The 24480-nt window shown below is 42.7% G+C and overlaps 1 protein-coding gene across 21 annotated transcripts in view; it reads right to left on the reverse strand.

Moving 5' to 3' along the window:
• TENM2 (teneurin transmembrane protein 2) overlaps positions 1–24480 on the reverse strand; it is a 1486671-nt gene that overhangs the window by 103716 nt on the left and 1358475 nt on the right. For all 21 annotated transcript variants that reach the window (XM_053288965.1, XM_053288966.1, XM_053288972.1 and 18 more), the window contains one exon: positions 927–1073. In XM_053288965.1, coding sequence (XP_053144940.1) covers positions 927–1073 — 147 coding nt within the window. The remainder of the gene's footprint in view (positions 1–926; positions 1074–24480) is intronic.

The raw sequence follows: 24480 nt of genomic DNA on the forward strand, positions 1-24480 counted from the left end.
ATGTGAGCCAATGTACATCAGAAATCCTACTGTCTTGATGCCTCTACCAAATGAGACTGAGAGGAGTCTACAAGAGCAGGACTTCTTCAGTGCGGGGGTGGGGGGTGGGTGGGGCAACATTATGGAGTTCCCTGCCTAAGGGAAGCTTGCATCAGGTGTCAGGTCAAGACTTGCCCCTTTTGTACAGCCTTTGGGCCTAGCTAAATTAACTTTTGAGCCCCTCAGCATTTTTGTTGTTCAAAACTGATTAGTGTTCCAGTGCCTGTTATTTTATTTTTATTGTTCAGCTTCTTTTGGTTTGTTTTATGTATTTTTTAAAAAACAATTAGATTAATCCCAAATTGTGAACTGAGATGAAGTGTGACATAATGTTTTAAATAATAACATTTATTTATTTATTCATGCAATTTATATGCTGCTTTTCTGCACACCTAGACTCTTGCTTGGGGAATCTGGACTCAAGATATCTTGTTACTTCTGTCTAGGATACTGTTTTCTTTGGCTTAACAGGTATTTAACAGTACCTGATAAAGTATTCTGCTTAATCATCTGTTGTCCCTGTGCTTGAATGAACTGAGGTGCATTTGGTATTTCTGGAATTCTAGGTCACAAGGCTGTATATCTGAAGGTAGTACTGAATCCTAAAACTCTTAAGTCTTAGACATTCCAGCTCTAAACCTCAGGAGCTGCAACTGAGCTCCACCAGTGATGAATCAACCCCTCCATTTCTAAAAGAAGTCTTTCAGGTCACATAATATTCCTCACAAGAGCATTACTTTCTCCATCTCATTTGTTTCAAAGGAAATGTAACAACAACACTCGACAATAGTAGGAGAGGGGGTCTTTCTCTAGTAAAATGACTCATGACGGAACTGCACATAACCCTCTGTTCTTTAGGGACTGGGAATTGGAAGACTTTTGCTCACCTCCCTCATTATCCTTGTTATCAGCACAGGAGGTTTCCATAGCAACATTGCATCCAGGCCCTCTCCAGCCGGTCTGGCAGACACACTGCCAGCTGTTCTGACCGAGTGTGCATCTCCCATTGCCATTGCACAAATCAGGGCAGCCATCTGGTTGAAGAAATGAAGAAGATAAGTACAAGAAATACTGATTTGCACTAAGATTCGACGCTCTAGGCACGTTAAACACTGTTACTGTGCACTCAAAAAGAAAGCGGAAGGCTGTAACCAACATGCTTGGTGATGTAAAGAACATCTTCTTGCTTAGAGGGTTATTACGGGAATAAAGGCAAAAGTGAAATAATCTGTAAAAGCTATTTTTAGCCTTCACTGGGAAAAGGTTATCTTTAAGGTCCATTTTAACACCACAACCAAATTAAGAATTTTAGTAGCAGTTAGGCTTTATTTCCAGGTTTACCTTGAATATCTTAACTTTGTAACCTAACATCTATCTCGCTATTAGTTTGATTTCCCCCCCTAAAAAGAACCTGAGGTTATGGTTTGACTACTGCTACAAGACTATAGAAATTCTTAGGGACTAAAGGCAATCTAAGTAAGAGGAATTTAATCCAGACTAATTTTCACTAGTTCGGGGACCATAAATCAGTGAAACTATTCTCACGACCAGGAGAAATCGGGCTAGGGGAGCCGCGCACAATTTATCCTGGTTGTCTGCTACCACGGGAGCCGCATGGCTCCTGGCAGCAAACCACCAAAAGTGCTCCGCTAACCCCATTTGGTTGATCGTGTGCTGCTGTGGCGTGTCTCTGTGCCGTGGCAACAAATGAGGAGTCCCCCACCGGGAGGCTAAAACAAGCCTCCTGGCCCCCAGGGTCCCTCCAGAGTGCCCCGCACACTTGCATGGGGCATCCTGGAACTTCTGGGGGCCAGCTGGGCCCCGATCCCCAATACCCCTGCCGGCTCTGTGACAAAGCCGGCAGTTGTGTGGGCGGTCAGTCCGGCCACACAGGGCTCCGCCGCTGATCGCCTGCAGAGAAAGCGGGCTAAGCCCACTCTCCCCACAGACCTCATTGGGCCCCTTCACAGCAATCATGCAAAGCGCCTCAGTTCCCATAACTTTATATTTCACAAAACATGGAGACAGATAGGGAGAATAAGAGCACACAATACTTCCTCTTTACAAAGCACTGGAGCTCTTCTCAAGAAAACTGAGAAGAGCTCCAGGATGGTCTGCGGAGAGAGCGGGTTACACTTACCCTCCCCGCAGGTGATCGCCCATGGTTCCCTTGGAGGGCAGATTGCCTGCCCAGACTACCGGCGGCTGCTCCCTGCAGCTCCGGAGGTCAGGGTGCAGGGAAGCGCTGTCGTGAGTCACCCCGCCTCCCGGAGCTCCAGTAATACACCATGCAACTGCACAGTGCATGATTGGGATTCCCACCCCCCCACAAGTGTGCCAGCCTGATTGTGCCTGACACACAATCAAATAAATGAGGTTAAGAAAGAGCTTGCTCCCTTAACCTCATTTCAAAGGGAGACTACTGAGGCGGGTTTGCAGCCGTATAGCTGCCAGGATCGGGCCTGATGCTGGCAGTTCACATGCGTGTGCAAAACCAGGCTGGGCTCCCTTAGCCCAGTTTTGCAAGCTTGCATGAATAGCTTCATGGTTTTATACACAAATCTCCCCTAAAGTATATACAAGACAGTTGAGGCCCTTGTTTATTTTGATTTATTTATTTGTTTGTTTTTCTATCACATTTATAGACCACCTCATATACAAATTTCTGGGCAGTTTACAGATTAAAAACAGAAACATTAAAACATTAGATCATGTAAAAACAATTTGAAATAAATAAATGTAATGTAATGTAATTAATTAATTAATTAGAGAAGAGGGGCAGCATGGTGTAGTGGTTAGAGTGTTGGACTAGGACTGGGAATTCCCGAGTTCAAATCTCCATTCAGCCATGAAGCTCACTGGGTGACTCTGGGTCGGTCAATTATCTCTAAGCCTAACCTACCTCACAGGGGTGTTCTGAGGACAAACATAACCATGTACACTGTTCTGGGATCCTTGGATGAAGAGTGGGATATAAATCTAAATAAAATTTAAAAATAAAAAATAAACTATTAATAAAACTTAAAAGCATTATGAACTAAAGGCCTGATAAAATAGGTGCATCTTCAGATATTACTTAAAAACAGCCAGCATGGGGAGTTCTGATTTTGTTCCAGAGCCCTCTGGCAACTCTAGAGAAGGCCTAAAAGAATTATGAAGTTTCACCACTGAGACCTGAGGTTTGGCCACAGAAGCATTAAATGTGACTTTCCATAACTGACTTGCCATTAACTGTGGGTTTTTTGCCTATTCCAACCAGAAACCATAGAGAGAGTGGTGCACGTTGCAGCTTTTGCTGGTCACCTCTCGGAGATTCATGCCTCACACACCTTCCCTCTCTTCCCTATTCTGCCAGGCAGCAGCAACATGTGTTGTGAAATTTAGAGACATAAACTGCTTACTAATTCCTGCTGCAAGGTGATGTAGATCATTCTTTCTATAACTCTTGTGTTTCTTTCAACTAGAAGTGCGGAGCTCCACCTCCCTCACCTGGGCAGTGAAGGGGAGGGATGCAGGGGTGGAGAGTGCAACCACCCAGGAGCTCTCTCCCTGCCCTGCTCTGTTGCTTACTCACTCTCTTGCCGCTGCTACTGTGAAGCTTGGAGGATAAGAGCAGTGTGTGCTTCCTGGACTTCATGCAATGTTGGGGCTGTCAGTCAACCCCCTTCTCCCCATGTTCACACTGAGCTCTGAGGGAAGAGCTGAGAGAGCATGCATGGAGGCACAGAGTCATCGAGAAAATAAGTAAGAGAAAATGAGGAAATTAGAGAAAAAAAGGTTTACTGCCTTGTAGAGAATCGGGAGGGGAGAACACACAGAGTTAAATAGGTAGAGTGTGTGTGAGGGAAAGGACTGCAGTGAACGGCTATGTCAGTGTGTGCTCTGCTCTTGTCTCCTTGAAAAACAAAACAAAACAGCTAGAAGAACATGAGGGGAGAGAGGGAAAGTTACCTGCTTTGCAGAGAATTCGAAGGGGACCTTGCATGTCGTGATCTGCCTCCTATTCACCCCACTTCCCTTCCCACCTCTTTGCACTTTGTGGAGGCAATAAATTAACAGTCCTGGATCCATGTATTTGCCCTGGGCCACGCACTACCCTAGGGACAGCCCTGCTGGAGGTTGTGCCTCTCTGCTGCCAAGTATTAGTCACACAACCCACTGCTTTGCAAAAAATTTTTTTTTAAAAAATGAATAGGATAACATAGCTAGGAGTAGAGTGAGGAAAGGGTTAAGCTGTCATCCGCCTAAGGAAGCTAGCAGCATGTGAAGGACATGCCCCCTTCGAGATCGTGGCCAATCATGGCCACTTTGCTAATGTGGTGATGCTCTGCCCACAGCCAGACCATGGAGCTTAATGGGTTGTGTCTTGGCAAGGAGGAGTTCCCCTCTCCTGCAACTGGAGTTTGGCTGGCCGTGGTTTGCTGAACATGTACAGTGCAGTTTGGAATTAAGAACTGAAACCTTGGCCAACTTTAACTGTGGTTAGTCATCATGTCTGAACCAGGCCAGAGCTTTCACCCAACATAAAAAAATGAATTCCTAAGCAGCCAAAGGAGAAAAACAAACACACTATTTTATCAATCAATCAAATGTACACCACCCCAAACTTTCATCTCTAGGTGGTTAACAATAACAAGTTAAAAGCACACACAACAACTTAAAACAATTTAGGCAATTTAAAAATCAAAAACAGATTAAAACCTAAAAATTTAAAAAGCTGAAAAAGCTTGGGTGAAAAGGTAGGTTTTCAAATGCTTTTTAAAAATGGTCAGAGATGGGGAGGATCATATTTCAGCAGGGAGCGCATTCCACAGTCTCAGCGTAGCAACTGAGAAGGCCCATCCCTGTGTGGCCACCAGTCGAGCTGGCCGCAACTAGAGATGGGCCTTTCCAGATGACCTCAATGGGTGGTGGAAGTCATAATGAAGAAGACGTTCTCTTCAATACCCAGGGCCCAAGCCGCTTAGAGCTTTATAGGTTATAACCAGCACTTTGTATTTTGCCCAGAAACCTATTGGCAGCCAGTGTAGCTCCATCAACAGAGAAGTAATGTGGTCTCTCTGAGATGATCCAGAGACCAACCTGGCCACTGCATTCTGTACCAACTGAAGTTTCTGGACTACGTACAAAGGCAGCCCCATGTAGAGCACATTGCAGAAGTCAAGTATGGAGGTTACCAGCATATGTACCCCTGTTTTGAGGTCATTAATCTCAAGAAACAGATGCAGCTGGTGTATCAGCTGAAGCTGATAAAAAGCACCTCTGGCCATCACCTCAACCTGAGATACCAGGGAGAAGTGTGGATCCAGAAGTACTCCAAGACTGCGTACCTGTTCGTTTTGGGGAAGTATGACCCCCCATCTAGAACAGGTAGATCAAAATAGTCTCTGGAGTTCTGACCCCGCACAATAAGTACCTCCATCTTATCTGGATTCAGTCTCAGTTTATTTTCCCTCATCCAGCCCATTACTGCTTCCAGGCAGGCATTTAGGGAGGTTATGCCATTTCCTGATGATGCTGACATGGAGAAGTAGATCTGGTTGTCATCAGCATACTGATAACACCCCACACCAAATCCCCTGATGATCTCTCCCAATGGTTTCATGTAGATGTTAAAGAGCACTGGAGACAGTATGGAGCTCAGAGGGACGCCATAGATAAGCTCAGATTCCGAAGAGCAACAGTCTTCAAACAACACCATCTGGAATCTGTCTGAGAGGTAGGAGTGGAACCACTGTAAAACAGTGCCTCCCACCCCCAACACTCTCAGACTTTCTTGAAGGATACTATGGTCAATAGTATCGAAAGCCACCAAGAGATCCAAAAGGACCAACAGTGTCACACTTCCTCTGTCAATTACTAATTGGAGATCATCCATCAGGCTGACCAAGGCAGTCTCCACCCCAATTCCCACTGCTCTCAGACTGAAGAAAGATTTGCACTACCCAGGTACATAAGGAAGTGAGTGCATGGCACTAAGACACATTTTGAAGGCATTTTATTTTACCTGTTTGGCATGTAACGCATGCTGCTTGAGCAACCATAATGATAATGTATCAAGAAAGGTATCGTGCTGTAGGACACCTGATTTGTTTTAAATGTAAAATGAACATTAATTGTGAATATACATGATTCTGTATTTTCTTTTTCGGGCAAATTGAAGGGAGATAAACAGATCACAGTAGCAGAGTATACCTGCCCCGCCCTCCCACAAACATCTGAGCAAGATGAAAACATGAACAGTAGGAAGCCAGAAAAATATCTGAAAAGTTCTTATTGCAGCTGGGAATTAATGGACATGACTTTGCTTTTAGCTTGAAGAATGAAGGAAAGAATACTAGAACGGGCATGGTGTTGCTAGGAAACACTTCACTGCCACAGCAAAGTTCATTCCATTTGTGGCCTTCCAAAGACAGACTTTATATTCCAGAAATATTTTTTTTTAAACCAGTTTTCATAAAAATATAAGAACTGCAAAAAAGCTAGCACATACATATGTGACAATATGATCTAATTATTTACGTCAACAAAAGTTCTATTTGTTTTTGATCCCTTTTAAAAGAGGTATAAATTGAGGAGAAATACAGCTATGACAAAGGCTCTAAGTGCAAAGTCAGGTAGCAGTTACCTTGAATTTTATTTTTTTTTAAAGTACAAAAGCACAATAAAAATTATCTTCACATAAATATTTATTTGGTAGAAAACAGAAAATGCTTTGTCAATCCTCGGACAAAAAATGCCTCTTAGCTCATTTACACAATACCCAAATATCTGTACAATTATCTGAGGACTAATAATTGTCTTTAAAATGTTTCTATTATTTTCAAACAATATACTTATATTTGAATCTAAATTACTGGTTTCTAAAAACTTGGTAAATATGCAGAGTGTTCATGCATAATATTCACTGAAAATGCTTGGAGCACCATGAGCTGCTTATGTTCAATTGGTAGGAACAGGGACTCTCTGCCAATTTGTCTTAACAAAAGGAAATTGAAAGTTGGATACTGGAAGTGGAAGCCCGTGAACATGCCTCCGGGGGGCGGGGCGGGGCGGCGGGAGGCATCTTCAAGATTAAATTAATTCAGTGCTCACCTCTGCTGCGGCGGCACCGGAATGCTGTTTGGAGTCGCAACGTGCCGCCCAGCAGCCCCTACGGCGGGGAAGCGCCTCCGCCACTCACCTGGCTCTGAACAGCGTTCAGGTGCCACGGTGGCAGAGGTGAGCACCGAATTAATTTACTCTTAAAGGTGCCTCTCGCCACCACCCCAGAGGCGCGTTCATGGGACGCCTCTACATACTGGAATGTTACAGTTCTGAAGCAGTAGCCCAGATCCAGCAGTAGCCAGTACAAATGTACCCTCTTTGCTCATACAAGTTTATTAGAGTAGGACTATTTATAGGGATGGGCACAAAATGGATTTTGTATTCTGTTTCGAGCTTGAAACAAAACACAAATGGCTGAAACATTCAGTTGAAACAACCAGTCCAAACTGTTGTTTCAATGGAACAAACATGAAATGTTTTGAGTGTTTCAGCCATAGGGAACAATGGGAAAATTTGAAACACCCCACTGTTCCCCATACGTAGCTCCTTGGACAACTAAAGCAGGTTGGGTGGTAGGGCATGATGAGCATGATGGTAGGGCATCCAACACTTCCCCCCCCCCCACACACACAAAAGGGCAATAGGTGATTTTAAACAAATATTTAGCTGTTCCTCCAAACCCACATTGTTGTGGCCCAGGGCACTCATACTGGAACAGAACTCATAGTCCAGTGGGCCAGGCTGAGACCTGTGTCTCTGCCATCAACTCTACTGAGAGATTCCCTGTTGCAAGGAATTGTTGAACTCTGAGTGAAATGATTAACTCCTAAGAAACAAGCCAAATTGTCTGGATTTTACTCTCAGGTAATGGCTTTGGGAAAGCTGGAGGCTAATCCTGCATTTCCTCTGGCAGAATGTTTAGAACATTTTGCCTTAATCAGATGCATTGATTACTAGTCTTACACATATATCCTCCTGCTGTTACTTCGGAATGTTTTAGAATTACACACTAGGTAAATTTACACAAGAAGTGATTTAATTGCTGTCACACATATAGCTTAGGCTCTTCCTTCCTAACACCTTTCACTTTTAACACTCTTTGAGGCAAAGGCGCCAGAAGTCTGTGGACTAGAGGGGATGCCCATCTGCAAAGCTCAGAAATGCAGATTGTTTTAAGAACACAAGAATAAAATGTTTCCTGATAACACTGATTGACACTACTGACAAAGAGACATTGTCATGAACAATTAACCCTTTGAGATTCAGGAAGGATGCTGTTATCTTGAGAAAACTCTAGGTTTAGATCAAAGGATGAGATTGCTGAAGCTATGCCCAGAGAGCTGGATTCTTATAGCTCCCTCCCCTTTCTCCTTTCCCATTTCTCTATCTCCTGCTAGTTAGATTAATTACTGAAAACACATGCAGGCAACACATGTGATAGTTAGGATTTTGTACACTACACTATGAATGGAAATGTGATTGAATTGTTTGATTTATTTGACTAGCATTTGTGCCTTTGTGACCAATTTGCCTTAATAAAGCCCATTGAACTTTCTGAGAGTATGGTGTCTTCTTTCTCCCTTCAAATCCAGATCATACATGGCTGCCTTAACAAAGAACTGAGCCAATGTTTGGCTAGAGTGAACAAGCCTCATTCTCATTGCTAGGTCCGGAACATATGCAGCATGCAAATCAGGCTTGGCTCACAACAACATAGGATCCTCCGCCTCCCAGTCCCTTTGAATACATTTTGAAATTCCCTCCAAAAGTGTTCCCCATTCCCTCCTCCCAGCCAATGGGGGTACAGTTGCCCATGACGACACTTGATTTCTATGATAACAAGCCAACCAAGAAGCAAAGAGATCGCAAGCTAATCAGAAGCCAGTGCCAGAAAACCAATCAGTAAGGGGAAAGCAGTCATCCAAAATAGCGCTTGGAATGTTGAAACATTTTGATCGAAATGGGGGTGGTTCTGCTCCAAGCTCAAAATATTTCAAGAGCTTGAAACACTTGAAATGGCCTGTTTTGAGTTGGAATGTTTCACCACTGGAACATTCTGCACATCTCTATTTACAGTCTGAGTACTATCTACAGGCACATAATGACATGAAGCGCAGGGGGGCCACTTTGAACATTACACAGACTTGGGCCAAGGTTTTGTAATAACCTGGAAACTTAACAGAATTAGACTCTACCAAATTAGACTATCCCAAAGACAGACATTCAGATGCAAACATTACATATGTTATTATGGATTGGTGAGCTACTGCAACAGAAGCACATCTCTATGCTGGGCCTGGACTATTTGTCTCACATGATATGCAATTGTAACTATGCTACTCTGGATCATTTAGCTCTATATTTATAACAACTACACATATCTATACATATTAGGATGCCACCCTCAACACTGACTTGATTCACTGCACGGTTCTGAGAATGAGAACATTTTCAGTATAAAACATTTCTAATTTCTTTTCCAGTAATATCTAAGAGAAAATGTCAAAAACCTATCTTTGTTCAACTACCACATTCCCAGATAAACTGATAGCTTATAAGAATGGACACAGCATGAGCAAATGAAAGCACATTTCTTGGATGTCTCCAGCAGTGAGCCTCAACATGACTGAGCAAGACCACATCTCTAGATCAGGAGAAAGCTACCTTTTTTTGACCTTTTAGTCTCAGCTTGCCTAAATCCATATTTGAAGAAGAATATGAAAAAGATATTAGTTTAGACCTATACTACCAGAACCAGTAAGTTTTGTTTTCTTATAATGACTCATTTTACAGAATGCTCTAATATTTTGTCAATATAAATATAGAAATAGATTATGCATATTCTTTTATTAAATACACATTAAATAAAAAATGGGAAAATCCTCAATTTCTGATATATACTACACAAAAGAATATAAATGTTCAAACAAAGAACTGAGCCAATGAGTTCACTAGAGTTCTCTAAGGATACCTGGGGCACTTTGGTCATTTATAAACAAATTAGACAAATTAGACATTAAAGCACAGCCAAAGCATACATTTATGCATATCTCTTAAACCAAACATTAATGTAATTTAAACATTAAGCTAACCAAAATTTTCAGAAGCTCATAATAAAAATGTTTTATGGTTGATATACAGGGTTTGGTGATTTTTATCATCTTTGTTCCCCCCCCCCTTAAATTTTAAGCTTCTTGAGACAGGGGCCCATGTTTCTGTTTTATTTATGTTTATCATAAAAAGGAAGGTTTACTGCCGTTAAGCACTGTATATACATTCAGAATGATTCCTAAGCCGGGAAGGTGCTTAACTGAGTTAATGTGTTTAAGGAACATGAGCTACTCACCACTCACCACCAGGGGCCATCTCCCAGACTGCCTCTCCCTCCACTTTGTGATAAGGTGGGGGGAGGGCAGAGTTATGCACCCAGCCCCATCTACAGGATTGAGGGCTGCCATTTTGTTCCCCCAGCAGGTGATGGTGGCTAGCCAATTGGAGCGAGGGAGCGGTTGCATAAGCAGCCGTCTCCCTTTGCTCAGTTTCAGCTGCTCTGTGGTGAGGCACCTGCCCATCCCATTTCAGTGAGGGTTATCTGATTGCCTTTTTGGGGCCAAGTAGGAATGTTTTGGGTCACTCCCAATTCTCCTAAGGGGTGGCCATTTTTTGCTTACTTCTCACTGATTCTCCTGGAGGTTTTACAGACAGGGCTTTCCCTTCTGAATCTACTCCTGATTGGAGTGTGCCAGTCCACATATTTGCTGGATTTAACCCGACCTCCCTGCAGACTATGAGGGACCAGGACAGAGAGAGCTTTGTTTTCCCCCTAAGGGAGACTGTGAATTCTGGCTTAGCCTGAGGTATGTCCAACTTAAAATAATCCTCTATTTCCAGCGGCTTTTGGAAAAAAACCTGTTAAGTTTCTGATAAGCTCCAACACTTGTCTTTGATGTGCGTAGGGCAGCAGCTATGTGAATGTGAATGCTCCACCTACTCCCCCAAATTAAACTGTCTCGAATCTGCTGTGAAGTAGATTCACTCCTCGGATACCCCACAGCATAAAGCTCTGTCTGTGAAACCTCCTGGTGGGGTTTCCTTGTCTGGGATGTTTTGGTCAATTTGCAGAAGATGTGGGTTCAGGTAGGTTGTCTTGTATTGGTATTTGACAGGAATACCAATTAAGGCAAGTGGGAAGCCAAGGAACAGTCCTTGCAGGTTTTTCAGCCCTTGGGCTGAGATCTACCCCTACTTGGAGGCTGGCTGGGCCCACCACTCAGTGTTTTGTGGCTTGGGTCAGGTGGGGCACGTAAGCCTCCCCTCAGTGGGGATAAACCTCATGGTTGCGGTGATGTCCAGACCTGGAGCAGGGCTGAATCAACACCCAGTCCTTTGCCCTGTTCTGAGCAGTCCTCCTTATGAGGCTAATGCAAATGGGGGGTACCCACACTCTATTTAGTATGTTCCTTGTTGCAGGTTATTTGTAAATTCAATCAATAAAGTGGCACTAGTTCTTCCAATTTATTCATGTCCTGTCATTATTGGGGTCTGGGGCCTGCAATCACAAACATGGTAATCCTAGTTAAAGCGTTAACCAGGATTTCTGAGCCGGGTGAAGCTGGCTGTGTTAGGAACATAGGAAACTGCCATATACTGAGTCAGACCATTGGTCTGTCTAGCTCAGTATTGTCTTCACAGACTGACAGCAGCTTCTCCAAGGTTGCAGATAGGGCTCTCTCAGCCCTATCTTGGAGAAGCCAGGGAGGGAACTTGAAACCTTCTGCTCTTCCCAGAGCGGCTTCATCCCCTGAGGGGAATATCTTGCAGTGCTCACACATCGTCTCCCATTCAGATGCAACCAGGGCAGACCCTGCTTAGCTATGGGGACAAGTCATGCTTGCTACCACAAGACCAGCTCTCCTCTCCCAGAATGTAGATTTCCTGGATCTGATTCTAGTTATCTATCCTGGTTATATGCAGTTTAATCACAGAGTTTTGACCAGGATTGCCCAGGAAATCTGCATTCTCACAACCAGCTCCACAGGGTTCAGCAACCCTGGTTAACTCTTTAACCAGGATGACCATGATAGTGAGAACACAGCCATAAAGATTTACTTCAGGAAGAAGATGGAAAATGAATTAATATGCAAATTAGCTTATGCATGGCAACTTCCTTGATATGTGAAACCTAATCAATGAGGCACATGCCTAGAGAGTTAAACAATCATGCATTGTGACCTTTTCTACATGTCTTCAAGTTTATTGCTGACACTAACATATGTGTCTTTACAATGCTCAGGATATCTAGTATCAATAAAGTTATCTTTCAATCTGTCTCTCATATAAAATTTTTACTGGATGCTGGTCATCTCAGTACTAAAAGGAAACAGGTGTTTAGTAAAGATGCTTAAATCTAGTGCCCGGGTGTCAAATGTTGATATATAGAAAATCAGAGCATTGAGACAGCAGCTTGTTGGCAGGCTTGAAATGTCTTTAGATTACCCTTCTGACACAGAGTATGAGAAAGCAATAATAAAAACAATGAAAAAGGAAGATCATGTAACAGCATAAATCAGTTAGGTTAGAGATAGAAAAGGATGTACTAGGTCAATAAAACAATCTCTCTGCTAGAAAGGGATTGTTCTAAAGAGCATGCTCAAGGTTTTCATTCAGTACCACCATTTTACAGAAGACAAAAGCAAGTTAAGTCTGGAAACAGACCAATAACTGGAGAATCTCTATTCACGTTGCATGTGTGCATATGTATTGAGGCCACAAGGTGAAAAATGGTGTGTGTGTGTATCTATCTATCTAGATATAGGGCAGAGGAGAACCTGGTCAATGAAGCCAGAGCCTACCCTTTCCTCCATGCCAGTGGGCTTGGGTATTTACCTAAGCCTGCCACCTTGGAGGAAAACACAAAAGGGGGGGGGCAGAAAAGCAGGGGTAAAAGTAGAAAACAGAAAAAAATTGTGGAGAGAGGGGTAGGGCGGCGGGGAGGAAGACAGCAGAAGCAGAAGCAGATGGGCAAAAGGCAGTTGCAAAAGGCAAAAAGAGGGGCAGAAGCGAGAAAACAGGGATTGCATCCTCCCTCCCACCAAACAAACAAGCAAGCTAGTAAAAGATCAGACTTACTTATCAGTTGCTACCAGGGAATCCTCCAGAACAGGGAAACTCCTCCAGCCCCTCCTCCCCTGCCTGCAACTTCCTCTTTTGGACTTACTGGCTGGAACAGTTGCTACTCAAGCTGCTCCAGCCAGTCTGATTCCTAGGGGGGACGCAGGAAGAAGGGAAAATACATAAAATATACTCCCTGAAGCACCCAGGAAGTACAATTTTTACAAATTATTTTAGCTCTTCCTTGGGGCAATGCCAGGAGGAGCCCACAAAGAATCAGATTGGCTGGAGCAGCTTGAGTAGCAGCTACTCCAGCCAGTAAGATGAAGACAAAGACGACGACGAAGAAGAAGAAGTTGTTGTTACAGGCAGAGGAGGATTGGCAGGTGGAAGCTCCCTGCTCTGGAGGATTCCCTGGCTGTTGTTAAGTCTGCACATTTACTAGCATGTTTGTTTTTGTTGTGGGGGTGGGGGGTGGGGGGGTGGGTGTCAGCCCCTCCTGCCCTTACTGACCAGCCACCAAAAGTTGAAGCTTTTCTTGGTCTGCTTCACCATCCTGAAGTAGAAGTGCATTTTGGAAAAGGTGGCCAACATGCTACAAAGCACATCCTCTGCTACAGTGGTCAAGGGTTAGTGATGTCCCCAAAATCATAGTTACCTAGTTAGGTATATGAATTTGTCCAACTTGTGGTGCTTGATTGTACAGGTGGCCCCCATTATTTGTGGTCTCGCTATTTATGGTTCCGCGTATCTGCAGTTGGGAAATATATACCTGACCTTGGTATTCACGGTATAGAGTCTCATGGATCCACGGTTTTGGGCACATGCTTTTGCCTGTAAATGGTTGTGCTCTTCCTGCACACGTTCTGAGGGTAGTGAGAGGAGTTTGAAGGAGGAGGGAGAAGTGATTTGTTGTGCATTTTTGTGTGTTTTTCACTTAATTTCTCTCTCTCAAGAGCATTTGACAGCCTTGGGTAGCCTTTGGGAGCTATTGAGAGCCTTTAGGAGCCATTGCTCTCCAGCTTTTGAGGCCTTTTTGTGTGTTTCTGTGGAACCCCTTTGGAGTCTTTCCTCTGCCATTCTTGTGGAGCTTCTTGCAGGACCCTCTTGCAGCACTGTGCAGCCCTGTACGTGGCTAATTATAACTTATAACCAAGTATATATTATATAGACTTTATATATAATTAATGTATATTATAATGTATACATTATAATTAATGTATATATTATAATTAATTGTTTAATAAATTAAACAATTTCAATTGCTATTTAATTGTTTAATAAATTAAACAATTTAATTTCAATCATGCAAACTTCTATTTTATAATTTTAAAATTTGAATTTGAATTGGAAATTAATTATAGTGCTGTACTGTGCCATAAACCTTGTAGTTAATTTAAACAGCAATTGAAATGTAATTAATGTTTCCATTAAAATTCATTTTTAAGTATGTACTGTACTGTACCCACCAAAAATAATTTTAAGTATCCATTGAAAACTGATTTTAACTACTGTATCCATTGAAAATTGATCTCAAGTGTCCACTGAAAATTTATCATAAATATTGTACTTTATCCATTAAAATTGATTTTAAGTATCCATTGAAAACTAATTTTAAATACTCTACTGTAGCCATTGAAAATTGATTGTAAGCATCCAGTCTAAATGGATTTTAATTATCAGTTACAGTACTGTGCTGTCCTGTCCTTTATCAATGGGGGTGGGAGTTGTCTGGTACAATTACTGTGCTATACTGTACATTATTGTACAATTTTTCCCTTCCTTCACAGTCAAAACGAGCAAGCGCATAGTGGAGAGCTCTGCTGAGGGGAGTGGCAAAAGGTCTTGCAAACTTTTGCCCTTAAGCAAGGTGAAGCTGCTGGACATGCTGGCTCAATATTATGGCATCAAAAAATCTACTGTCTGCTCCATAAAGGAATGTGAAGCCAGTATCTGTGCGAGTGTGGTGTCTGGCACGTCTCAGAATCTCAAGGTGACATTCCATCCACACAAACCCCACATGAAATGGATGGAAAAAAGGCCCCCAGCGTGTGGGATAGAGGACCAAGCCCAGAGAAAAGTGCCATTGAGCGGACCAGTAATCTGTGAGAAAGCACTGCGGCTCTACAGGCAGTTTTCAAGCTGCAGGAACACCTGAAAATGCTGAATGTTTCCAGGTGAGCAAGGGCTGGTTCAAAAGCTTCAAGCACCAGTACAGCCTCCACAATATAAAGCTGGCAGGGGAAGTAGGATCGGCAGACCATGAGGCAGCATAATGATATCTAGCAGAGTTCCAGCAGCTGATTGAGTCCAGAGGATACAGGACAAGCCTTCAGAGTTGATGAGATGGGCTTATTCTGGAAGCCAATGCCATCCCACTCCTTCATCAGCAAAGAAGAAAGAACTGCTCTGGGTTTCAAGGCAGCCATGCAAGGGCATAACAAGGCTGGAGTGGGCCCAGAGACAAAATTTTAAAATGGGCCCCTCGCTGATACACACACACTTCACATGTGACTTGCCTGTGGGGGGCCCCTCGAGGCTTGGGGGCCCCCAGGGAGCCGCCTCCCCTTGCTTAATAGTAGTTACGCCCCTGCAGCAATGGACCACTCACTCTGCTGATGTTCAGCAATGCTGCAGGGCACTGTGTGGACAAGCCCATGCTCCTATACCAAGTATAGAGCCTTCGTGCTCTGAAAGGGAAGAATAAAAGCCAGCTTCCCATCTTCTTGAGAACCAACAGGAGAGCAGCATGGATGACTGCAGCAGTTTTCACTGACTGAATGAACAACTGCTTCCTGCATGAGATGAAGAGATATCTGGCCTCCAAGAACCTGGCCTTCAGAGTCTTCCTGCTGATCGACAACACCCCTGGCCATCCTGAGGCCCTGAAGCTTGCACACCCGAACTTGAAGATCACCTTCTTGCCGACCAACACCACCGCATTGATTCAACTGATGGACCAAGGTCTGATAGCGAACTGCAAGTCCTACCCCTGCTAACTTGGCAAAGAGGCACCTTTTAACATGACGATTCTCTTTATTTAGCAGGGGGAGAATAACTGGTCCTATCCACCCCCAGCACAGTACCTCCAGTGACTGTTGCTGGTGTCTATCTTATGTTTCTTTTTAGATTGTGAGCCCTTTGGGAACAGGGATCCATCTTATTTATTTGTTGTTTCTCTGTGCAAACCACCCTGAGCCATTTTTGGAAGGGCGGCATAGAAATCAATAAAATAAAATAAAATAAAATAAAATAAAATAAAATATTCTACTACTGTATGTGTATGTTACCTGATGTTTTCCCCCTACAAAGGTAATAACAGCTGGGGGTATGGGTTTCAATTGACTGTCAAACCAACAAAAAGTTGTAATATCAGGTGGTAGATATCCAGTTAGCTGGATATTTAAGCTGTTTAATATGTCAGAAATAAATTTTATAAATGGAAATATTGTTTGCTTACTAATCTACAGACTTTAAAAAAATCCTGATGTAACAACAGCAACACCACCACCACCACCACCACCGAATGTTCCTTCTGCAAAAAGAAAAGCATGACTAATTTTTTCCAATGACTGAGAGATCAATAGCTCCTATGGATTGCACCTGCACATTCCTAATGAACTCAGACCTTCACATTCTCACAGCTGCATTTCTTCTCTGCAGAATTTATAACAAGCTGAAAAGAACGCTTGCTCCCCCCACCCCGCCCGCTGTTGAAGTGATCACAGACATGGAGTTAATCACTACTCACTAGAATTTAGTTCAGTCAGTTGAATAGAAACAGAGTCATGCTGAAGGACTATGTAATAAGTCCAGATGTTGTTAGGTGATTCGTATAACTAATGTATACACAAAATTAGTTTTGCAAGTAAGAATAATGCACTAAGTATTGTTGTACAAATGCTGTTAGAAAATGCCACACACAAGCCGGAGAAGAAAATCTAAGTTCCTTGCCCTAAAATCACAGATACTATGGTATATTGTGAAAAATAAAAAAAGTAGAGCTGATTTCTTCTGGGAATGAAGTATGATGCAATATGGAGTGCCATATATCTGCCCCAGATATGAAGAATTGCAGTCCTGGATCCCTGATGCATGGAATATGCCACTGCAAGTGCTTTGTATCACATGGAAAACAATTCATAACTTAGTGAAGAATAAATTGAGATAAGCTAAAACTCATAAAGATATGAAGGAATCCTTGTCCTTGATTTTATTTGGTGTGGATTGCATCCCAGGTCTCCCAGGAGCTCTATTCAAGAGAAGCAATACTGACAGAAACAAATACTGGCAAAACCATTTTGAAAAAGTCAGGGAAAATGCATTGTTGTTGTGGCTCCGCACGGATGGACCCAGCTGGGTTCAAAGACTAGTTTTAAATCTGAACAATTTGCTTGCATTCTGAATCAATATTACTGACACCATCTCTAGGGTGCATAGAATTTATTTTAAAAGGGTTTCTATTACTCAGTAATCCACAGCATTTTGGAATAAACAGAAAATATCTGTCCTTGGTCTGACAGGTATTTTGTTTTAACTATGCTACTGATACTTTCACACCGAGGAAGTGAAGTGTGTCTATCTGCATTCTAGGATTTGTCACTATTTGCACTTCATTTTCTTCTTTTTTTGTTAAAGAGAAACAAGTGGTTACATGGCTGGCTTTTGAAGACATCTCATGCTGTCTCTTTTTCTGGCCATTTTTCTGACCACCTCGCCTCTACAGCATTTCCATTATTAAATAAATAAATAAATGGTGAATTTGAGCCAGAATCCAATCCTACATCCATTCACTTAGGCACCTTGCTCATGTAATCTGCTAATTTATTTTAGGAGAAGCTAAACCAGGCTACTGCATTATTCCAGATTTCATCTATTGGGGCACTCATGACCTCACTGCCTATGCCATTTCAGTACCTAAAACAATTTACTGGATGTGTTTGGGTGCTATTATACAAATGTATTATTCTGCTAAAAATTCTTATTAATTGCACAATTCCAAGAAGAGAGAATGTTTGAATACACAATGATATATCCCAGGACAATGTGGGACAAAGCTGAAATGGAATGTGACAAGGGTGCTAATCTGTACACACACATATCTTTAAGTATTTTGATACACCGACTTTAATGGTCTACAATTTTTGGATTGTTAGAATCTTGATTAATGATTTTAATATTAGTAGATTGCAGGTGAAAGTGATGCTCATCCCTGGTGAGAACAGCTTCTTTGAAGCCTTTACATCCTTAATGTGCACAGGCAAAGCAGATATGCTTTACTTTCTTCTGAATGCTACATTTGGGCCTTGTCACTCTGGAATCTCTGAGGCTGTTCTCACAACCAAATGAAGGTGAACTGGAGGGACAGCAGGATCCTACTATCCTGCTCCCATATGACCAGAGCTTCCCTTTGACTATGCAGCTCACTTGCCCACACAAATGCTGCAGCAGCATTCTCCATAGCTGAAATGGGAGCTGGGGCCTCCAGCTATCCCACAATGTATTGCATGAGCAGTGGAGAGGCAGTTCTCAGTACTGAAGCAGTGTCCGCTGTGTCCAGCCCTGCTGTCCTCAGAACTCTTTGGTAAACATGGCTGCAGGATCCCAGGAGCTCAAAAACCCAGTACAATTGCCCAGACAAACAGTATGTATTTCTGTCCTACCTCAGTTTAGACCTGGGTTAAAATGTTGGACTATCCACTTAGGCAGGAACTGGGTTAGAGGAATTCCCGTGGCTCCAGATGAGCCTCTGTACCCTGGTTTACCCTCTCCTACCTAGAAATTGCTGGACGTCAGAACAAGCTCCTTGTCTATTTGAACACAGACTCTCTCTCAGCCATTTCTCACGAGCAGAGAGAAAGGGCAAGAGGGTTAGCCGGGAAGAAGCCCTAAAGTGCATACCTCCTTGCAGACAAGTGCCGAGCTTCTCTTTGGTGGGTGGATCGCCCACCCAGATGACTACCGGCTCCTGCCGATAGTTCGGAGGGCTGGGTTGATGGGATGTATTGCCTCCCCCCTCCCCCGCCGGAACTTCAGTAATGCACTGTACAACTGCCTCCAGCTATCCCATAATGAATTGCATGAGCAGCGGAGAGGCAGTTCTCAGTACTGAAGCAGCTCCGCTCTGTCCGGCCCTGCTGTCCTGTGCAGAGGATGGGCCCTCCCCTCACCTTCAGTGTTCTATTCACAGCTACAAGCAGCCACGGCTGGCAGATGATCAATAAAACGGGGTTAGGAGAGTGTTTGTTCTCCTAACATCATATTGGAGAGTGACTCCGTAGGTGGGTTTGCCACTGCAGTGTTGCTGGGACCGGCAGTACATACACACGTGCAAAACCTGGCTGGGATTCCTTAGCCCGGTTTTGCATGTGTGTGTGAAAAGCTTCTCTGTTTGAACACCAGGTCGGATTGTCAGTAGTACAATTTTGCTTGTTAAAGAGATTGTTCAAACTACAGCACATCTACTGGGCGGTTGTTTCCAAACAATGCTGTGTTCATTGACCCTGCACAAAGCTAGCAACAAAAGTAGTGGCTTTTTATTCTACCTCATGATTTTGGTTAAGAACTCCAGTCATGGGATAAGGTGTCACAAAACAATCTCTGATCTTTCTCAAAATGCTCCTCTTAAAATAATTAATAAATTCTGCTACCTTGGATCCCTAGAGAACAATAACTTTTCACTTGAAGAGGAATAAAACATTTGTCTTCGAAAAGCAGCCTCTATTCTTGACAGGCTTATCAAATGCATTTGGAATGATGCCAGGTTAACCAAAAATACAGCAAGTCGCTTCAGGCTTTATGGAACATGGGGAGAACAGGAAGTGGCTGGAAAAGAAGCTGCAGCTGAACTAATTCATTAGTTCTAGTGTCACACCAAGTTCTGTGGAAGAGCTTTGCTCCAGCTACAGTGGGATATGGCAACAGGCTTGAAGACTGAAATTAGATTCCTGTCAGTCACTTGCATAGTAGCACTCAATGTACAGAGCTCACCACACAGAAGAAAATTAGTACTCTTCAAGGAATTTCTGAACAATTAAACCTTGTAGTTTTCTCTTGCTACTATAACTGCATTAGGACCAACCTAGAACCAATAGTGCATTACTCTTATTCCGTATCATGGACATACTTGGCAAGATGCAGACTAAGGTTGGATTCACATGACCCGCAGCAAATCTGACTGGCAGGAACCTCTGATTCCCATAAGTGTGCACACCCAGCATGAGATGCAAGTTCCAGCCATTTGTGTCATCTGAAGTAGCCAATGCTGTGTTCCTGAGAAGCACTTCCCTCTGGGAACCCGACATCTGTAACCAAGATGTGAAGCTGATTGCAGTTGTTGAATACGCAGAGGGAGGTGCTGCTTGAGAACCCTGGCAGTTGCAGATGACACAAAATGGCCAGAACTAGCAACTTGCACCATAAGCTTGCAAACCCGCACCAGAGGTTCCCACCAGATAGACTTGCCACACTTGTGTGAACCCACCCTAAGTTAGTCATGACTAAATTCCATTGAAACTAATAGGACTTAAGTCAGTCATGACTAACTGGTCTTATTTATTTTAGTGGTGCTTAGCCACTGCAATGGAGATTGATGATTGAGGCTTTTAGAAGGGTATGCAAATGCTTTTGCTGATGTATGCCATTTTGATTCATAAAGAATTGTAAGTACAAGTGAGTAGTCTCACAAGTGTGTTGCCCTTGAATCTTCCCTCAACTTTACAACATGAGGCAATATAATGAAGTATAAAAAGAATAAATGCGATTGATGAATGGAAATGAATTGCTGTAATAAGAAAATACATATTTGGGTGCATATTTAATGTGATGCTTTACTTATTCAATTTTCTTTAACAGCTTTCTCAAAACGGTTATGCCCTGTTTGGGAAAATCCTTCTTAATCAGGATTTTACTCAGCTGTGTGATGACCCAAGAGTCTTTCTGGTCAGCATACAAATCCAAAAGCAATACTTACTTTAGGAAACACTTTGAAATGCAAAGTTGATTTCCATTTTAAATGGTCTATTAACTTTAATTATTTTATCATATCAGTCAAGGTGATAGAGTCTTCATGAGAAGCCAAAAGCAATATGTTCTTTTAATCTGAACATTAAGTGTTCAAAAAAGTGTTCATGGATTAAAAAACACTAAAATAAATATAACCCAACTCAAACAGATATTTCTTTATCTTGAAGCAAACTTGTCATATTTGAAATTATTTTCTTCTGATGGTTTCTAAAACAGTAGGTTCCTCGTCAGTGACCCTTGAAAGCTTGGTTTGGCTTCCACACTCCAAACAAATACCTCCAGAGTGGCCAAAGGAACTCTGGACATGGACATGTGGACATGGGGCTCCTTCCTACTTTTCAGTATCAGGGAATATGTCCTGGAAAAGTCATCAATGCTAAAAATAAAAATAATCAATGCTACAAAATCTCCCTTTAAAAGGATCCTGAGGTAAAACATTATCTGCCTCAGAGTAAAGTTAGTGAAGGTGCTGGCTGACATCTGGACTAGAACTATGCAGGTGCAACAGTGTTGACATCCACGCTAATGCTGCCCTCTTGCAAGAGGGGAGTGATTTTAGCCAACCTCCCCTTCTCCCCGAAGCCCACTGTGCTCCCTAAAAAAATGTCCCTGAGCATGTGTATATTTCTGAGGCACAGTGGGCTTCTGAGGGAGGAAATCTTCCCTACCTGCTCATGTGACAGTGCAGTGTGGATGTCAACACTGTTGTACCAGCGCAATACTCGTCCAGATGTCAGTCACTGTTTTGTATGGATTTTAGCTCTCCAGAGAAGCAAAGGTGCTCTGTTGATGACAGAGGGTAACACTGTTGCTAGGCCACACCAATAGATACTGTTGCTAGGCAGGATGTGTGACCAGAAACAACTGGCAGGGGTTGTTGGTGGAATCAAAAGTAGCTTTAGAGAGAAAATCAGTTAAGGCTGCTTAACACAGGCAGTTTAGATCAGCTGGGGAGGTTCACTCAAAGAAGATAGTCAAGCAAAATCAAGGCTGAGGAGAAGGTTAGAAGAAGAAGAACCTGTGAGGCAAGGCAAGGGAAAAGCAAACCGATGCTGGAATCACAGCAGCCTTTCATGGTCTGTGCCTGCCATAGTCAAACCAAAAGTAATTCTGCAGCAACAGCAGAGATAACTTGCAGCTAAGGTAGACCAGGGAAGGAGGATTCGCTGGGGCACCTAGGCTAAGAAAGGAATGGACAATCTGATTAAAACTCTGACCGAATATAGCCTGCATCAAGTAATGCAAGGAAAAATTTTAAGCCAGCACAGTGAGGTGTGTGTGTGTGGTGTGTGTGTGTGTCCTCAAACCACTTTCTAAGAAGATAAATTTGTACAAGTTCTAAGCACTTTAAATCCCCTGTAATTAAGACTACCAGTCTGACTTCCACAACACTATAAATGCCCTTAATCCTAAATCACCTTTGTATGCATTTTTCTACAAGTGATGTCTTTCATGCTTTTATTTTTTCATTATTTTGTGAGGACAGGCTCCCCACTGAGCAGGCCATTATCAGAAATGCATAGATTAGTTTTAGAATAAGGAATCAATTAGGAAATAATCTAGAGAAGTAATGGCAAAATTCAGTTTCTTTTTGATTTTGTAAGTTGTCAGTTAAGGTATTCAATGGATCTAACATTTATGCCTTTTCTTCTTTCACCCTTAGATCTAACACGTATGCCTTTGTATATTTTCCTCAATTAGGGAAATTGTTCCCTAATTGTTCCCTACCAGAACAAGGAACTAATGACAGTGAGGGCGTGCACACCTGCCTGCCTTCCGCAACAGAACTTCCGCAAAAGACCTTCAGCAACAGATGAGCGGTGGTGCAGAGGAGGGAGATGCTGGCAGCAGCAGGACTCCCCCCACTCACATCCCACGATACTCCAGGCCACAAGTGTGGTGGCTGCTCTAGTTAGAGCAGCTGCCATGCTTCACATAGCCACTTCTCTTCCTTCCCCCCACCCCCGGCTCACGGTTGGAAATGAAGCTTGCTGCTGGAAATTGCATTTAACCTAGCGGTGGTCACCCAAATAATCGCCAGCCAAGCTTAAGCAAACTATAGGTCTGCTTAAACCCGGCTAAACACCAGGTTAAAAATTCTGGCTTTTTGCAGGGGCAGCACCGGGATCGGGCTCAATCCTGGTGCTTCACTCACACAGCCTAGCCCAGGCTGGGTTGCCCTAGCCTGGCTTAGGCTGCCCATGTGAATATTTTGCTGTGAACTTCAGCAAAAAAAGAGGTTCAGTTTCAAATCAATGTCATCGCTTAGCATTTACATAGAACAAGAAAATACAAGACTTGCTTCCATTATGCAGTCTGCTCACCATTACTAAATTACTTTGAGACAGTAGGGAGCACAGTTATTAGCATTCACTAACTTTTATGTTGTCTCATGTTGTACTTCATTTTTCTTCACCAGCAAATAATAACCATTAAATAAATTTTGACTTATAGCATACAGTAAATACAATAAGAGCTTTACAGTACCTTAAAATAGCAAGAATACAGATCTTTTAAAGAAACAAACAAAAAACCTCTCTTCCTTCCTGACTTTAATGTTAAGAAAGTACATTGCCTGCTGCCATAAGCCTTTGTGCAGTATATGACACTAATTTCTTTATTGGCTCCCAGAGGGAATAGGTCTGCAAGAGCATAAACACACATTCTGCCTTGCTTCATTAAAGGAATAAGCAAAAGACGTCTGCTTGGTTTAAATTCACAATGTGCTGAAAAGTTGATGGCAACATGTTGAAAGAACCGAGAACCACTTTCCAGCATTCCCAGTGGTGAAAACAAAAGAATGTCCTCTCATCTGTACTGATGTCTCTTTGGTTTTATGAGAATTACAGTCATCTATGACATTTACTCTTTTTGTGTTTGCACATACTGAATTTGAAAAAAACCCCAACAACAAAAAAACCATAACACCATCTCTCTCCTTGTGGGGCTCACTCTCTACAAAGACTTCAGCAATTGCTTCAGATTCCAAGCCATTTGAGATCATTGTTTTGACGTTGCACCACTTTTGTGATCAATAAATCACTAGCTTGTAAAGAAATAGAATTAAGTAAAATGGTATTACTAAACTAGTAGAAAAGAATAGTTATTTTCTTTTCCACCACGACCCTTTTAAAAATGCACAGCAGCTGACATCTGGTGCAGCACTAGGAGGGCAGAACAGGAGCTACACTGTCACAGCAAGTACTGTCCTGAGCTCAGCTGAAGGCTTGTCAAGTAGCAGAATATGCAAGAAGGGGA

Source organism: Hemicordylus capensis, chromosome 2 (assembly GCF_027244095.1).
Source record: "Hemicordylus capensis ecotype Gifberg chromosome 2, rHemCap1.1.pri, whole genome shotgun sequence".
Taxonomy (NCBI): Eukaryota; Metazoa; Chordata; class Lepidosauria; order Squamata; family Cordylidae; genus Hemicordylus; species Hemicordylus capensis.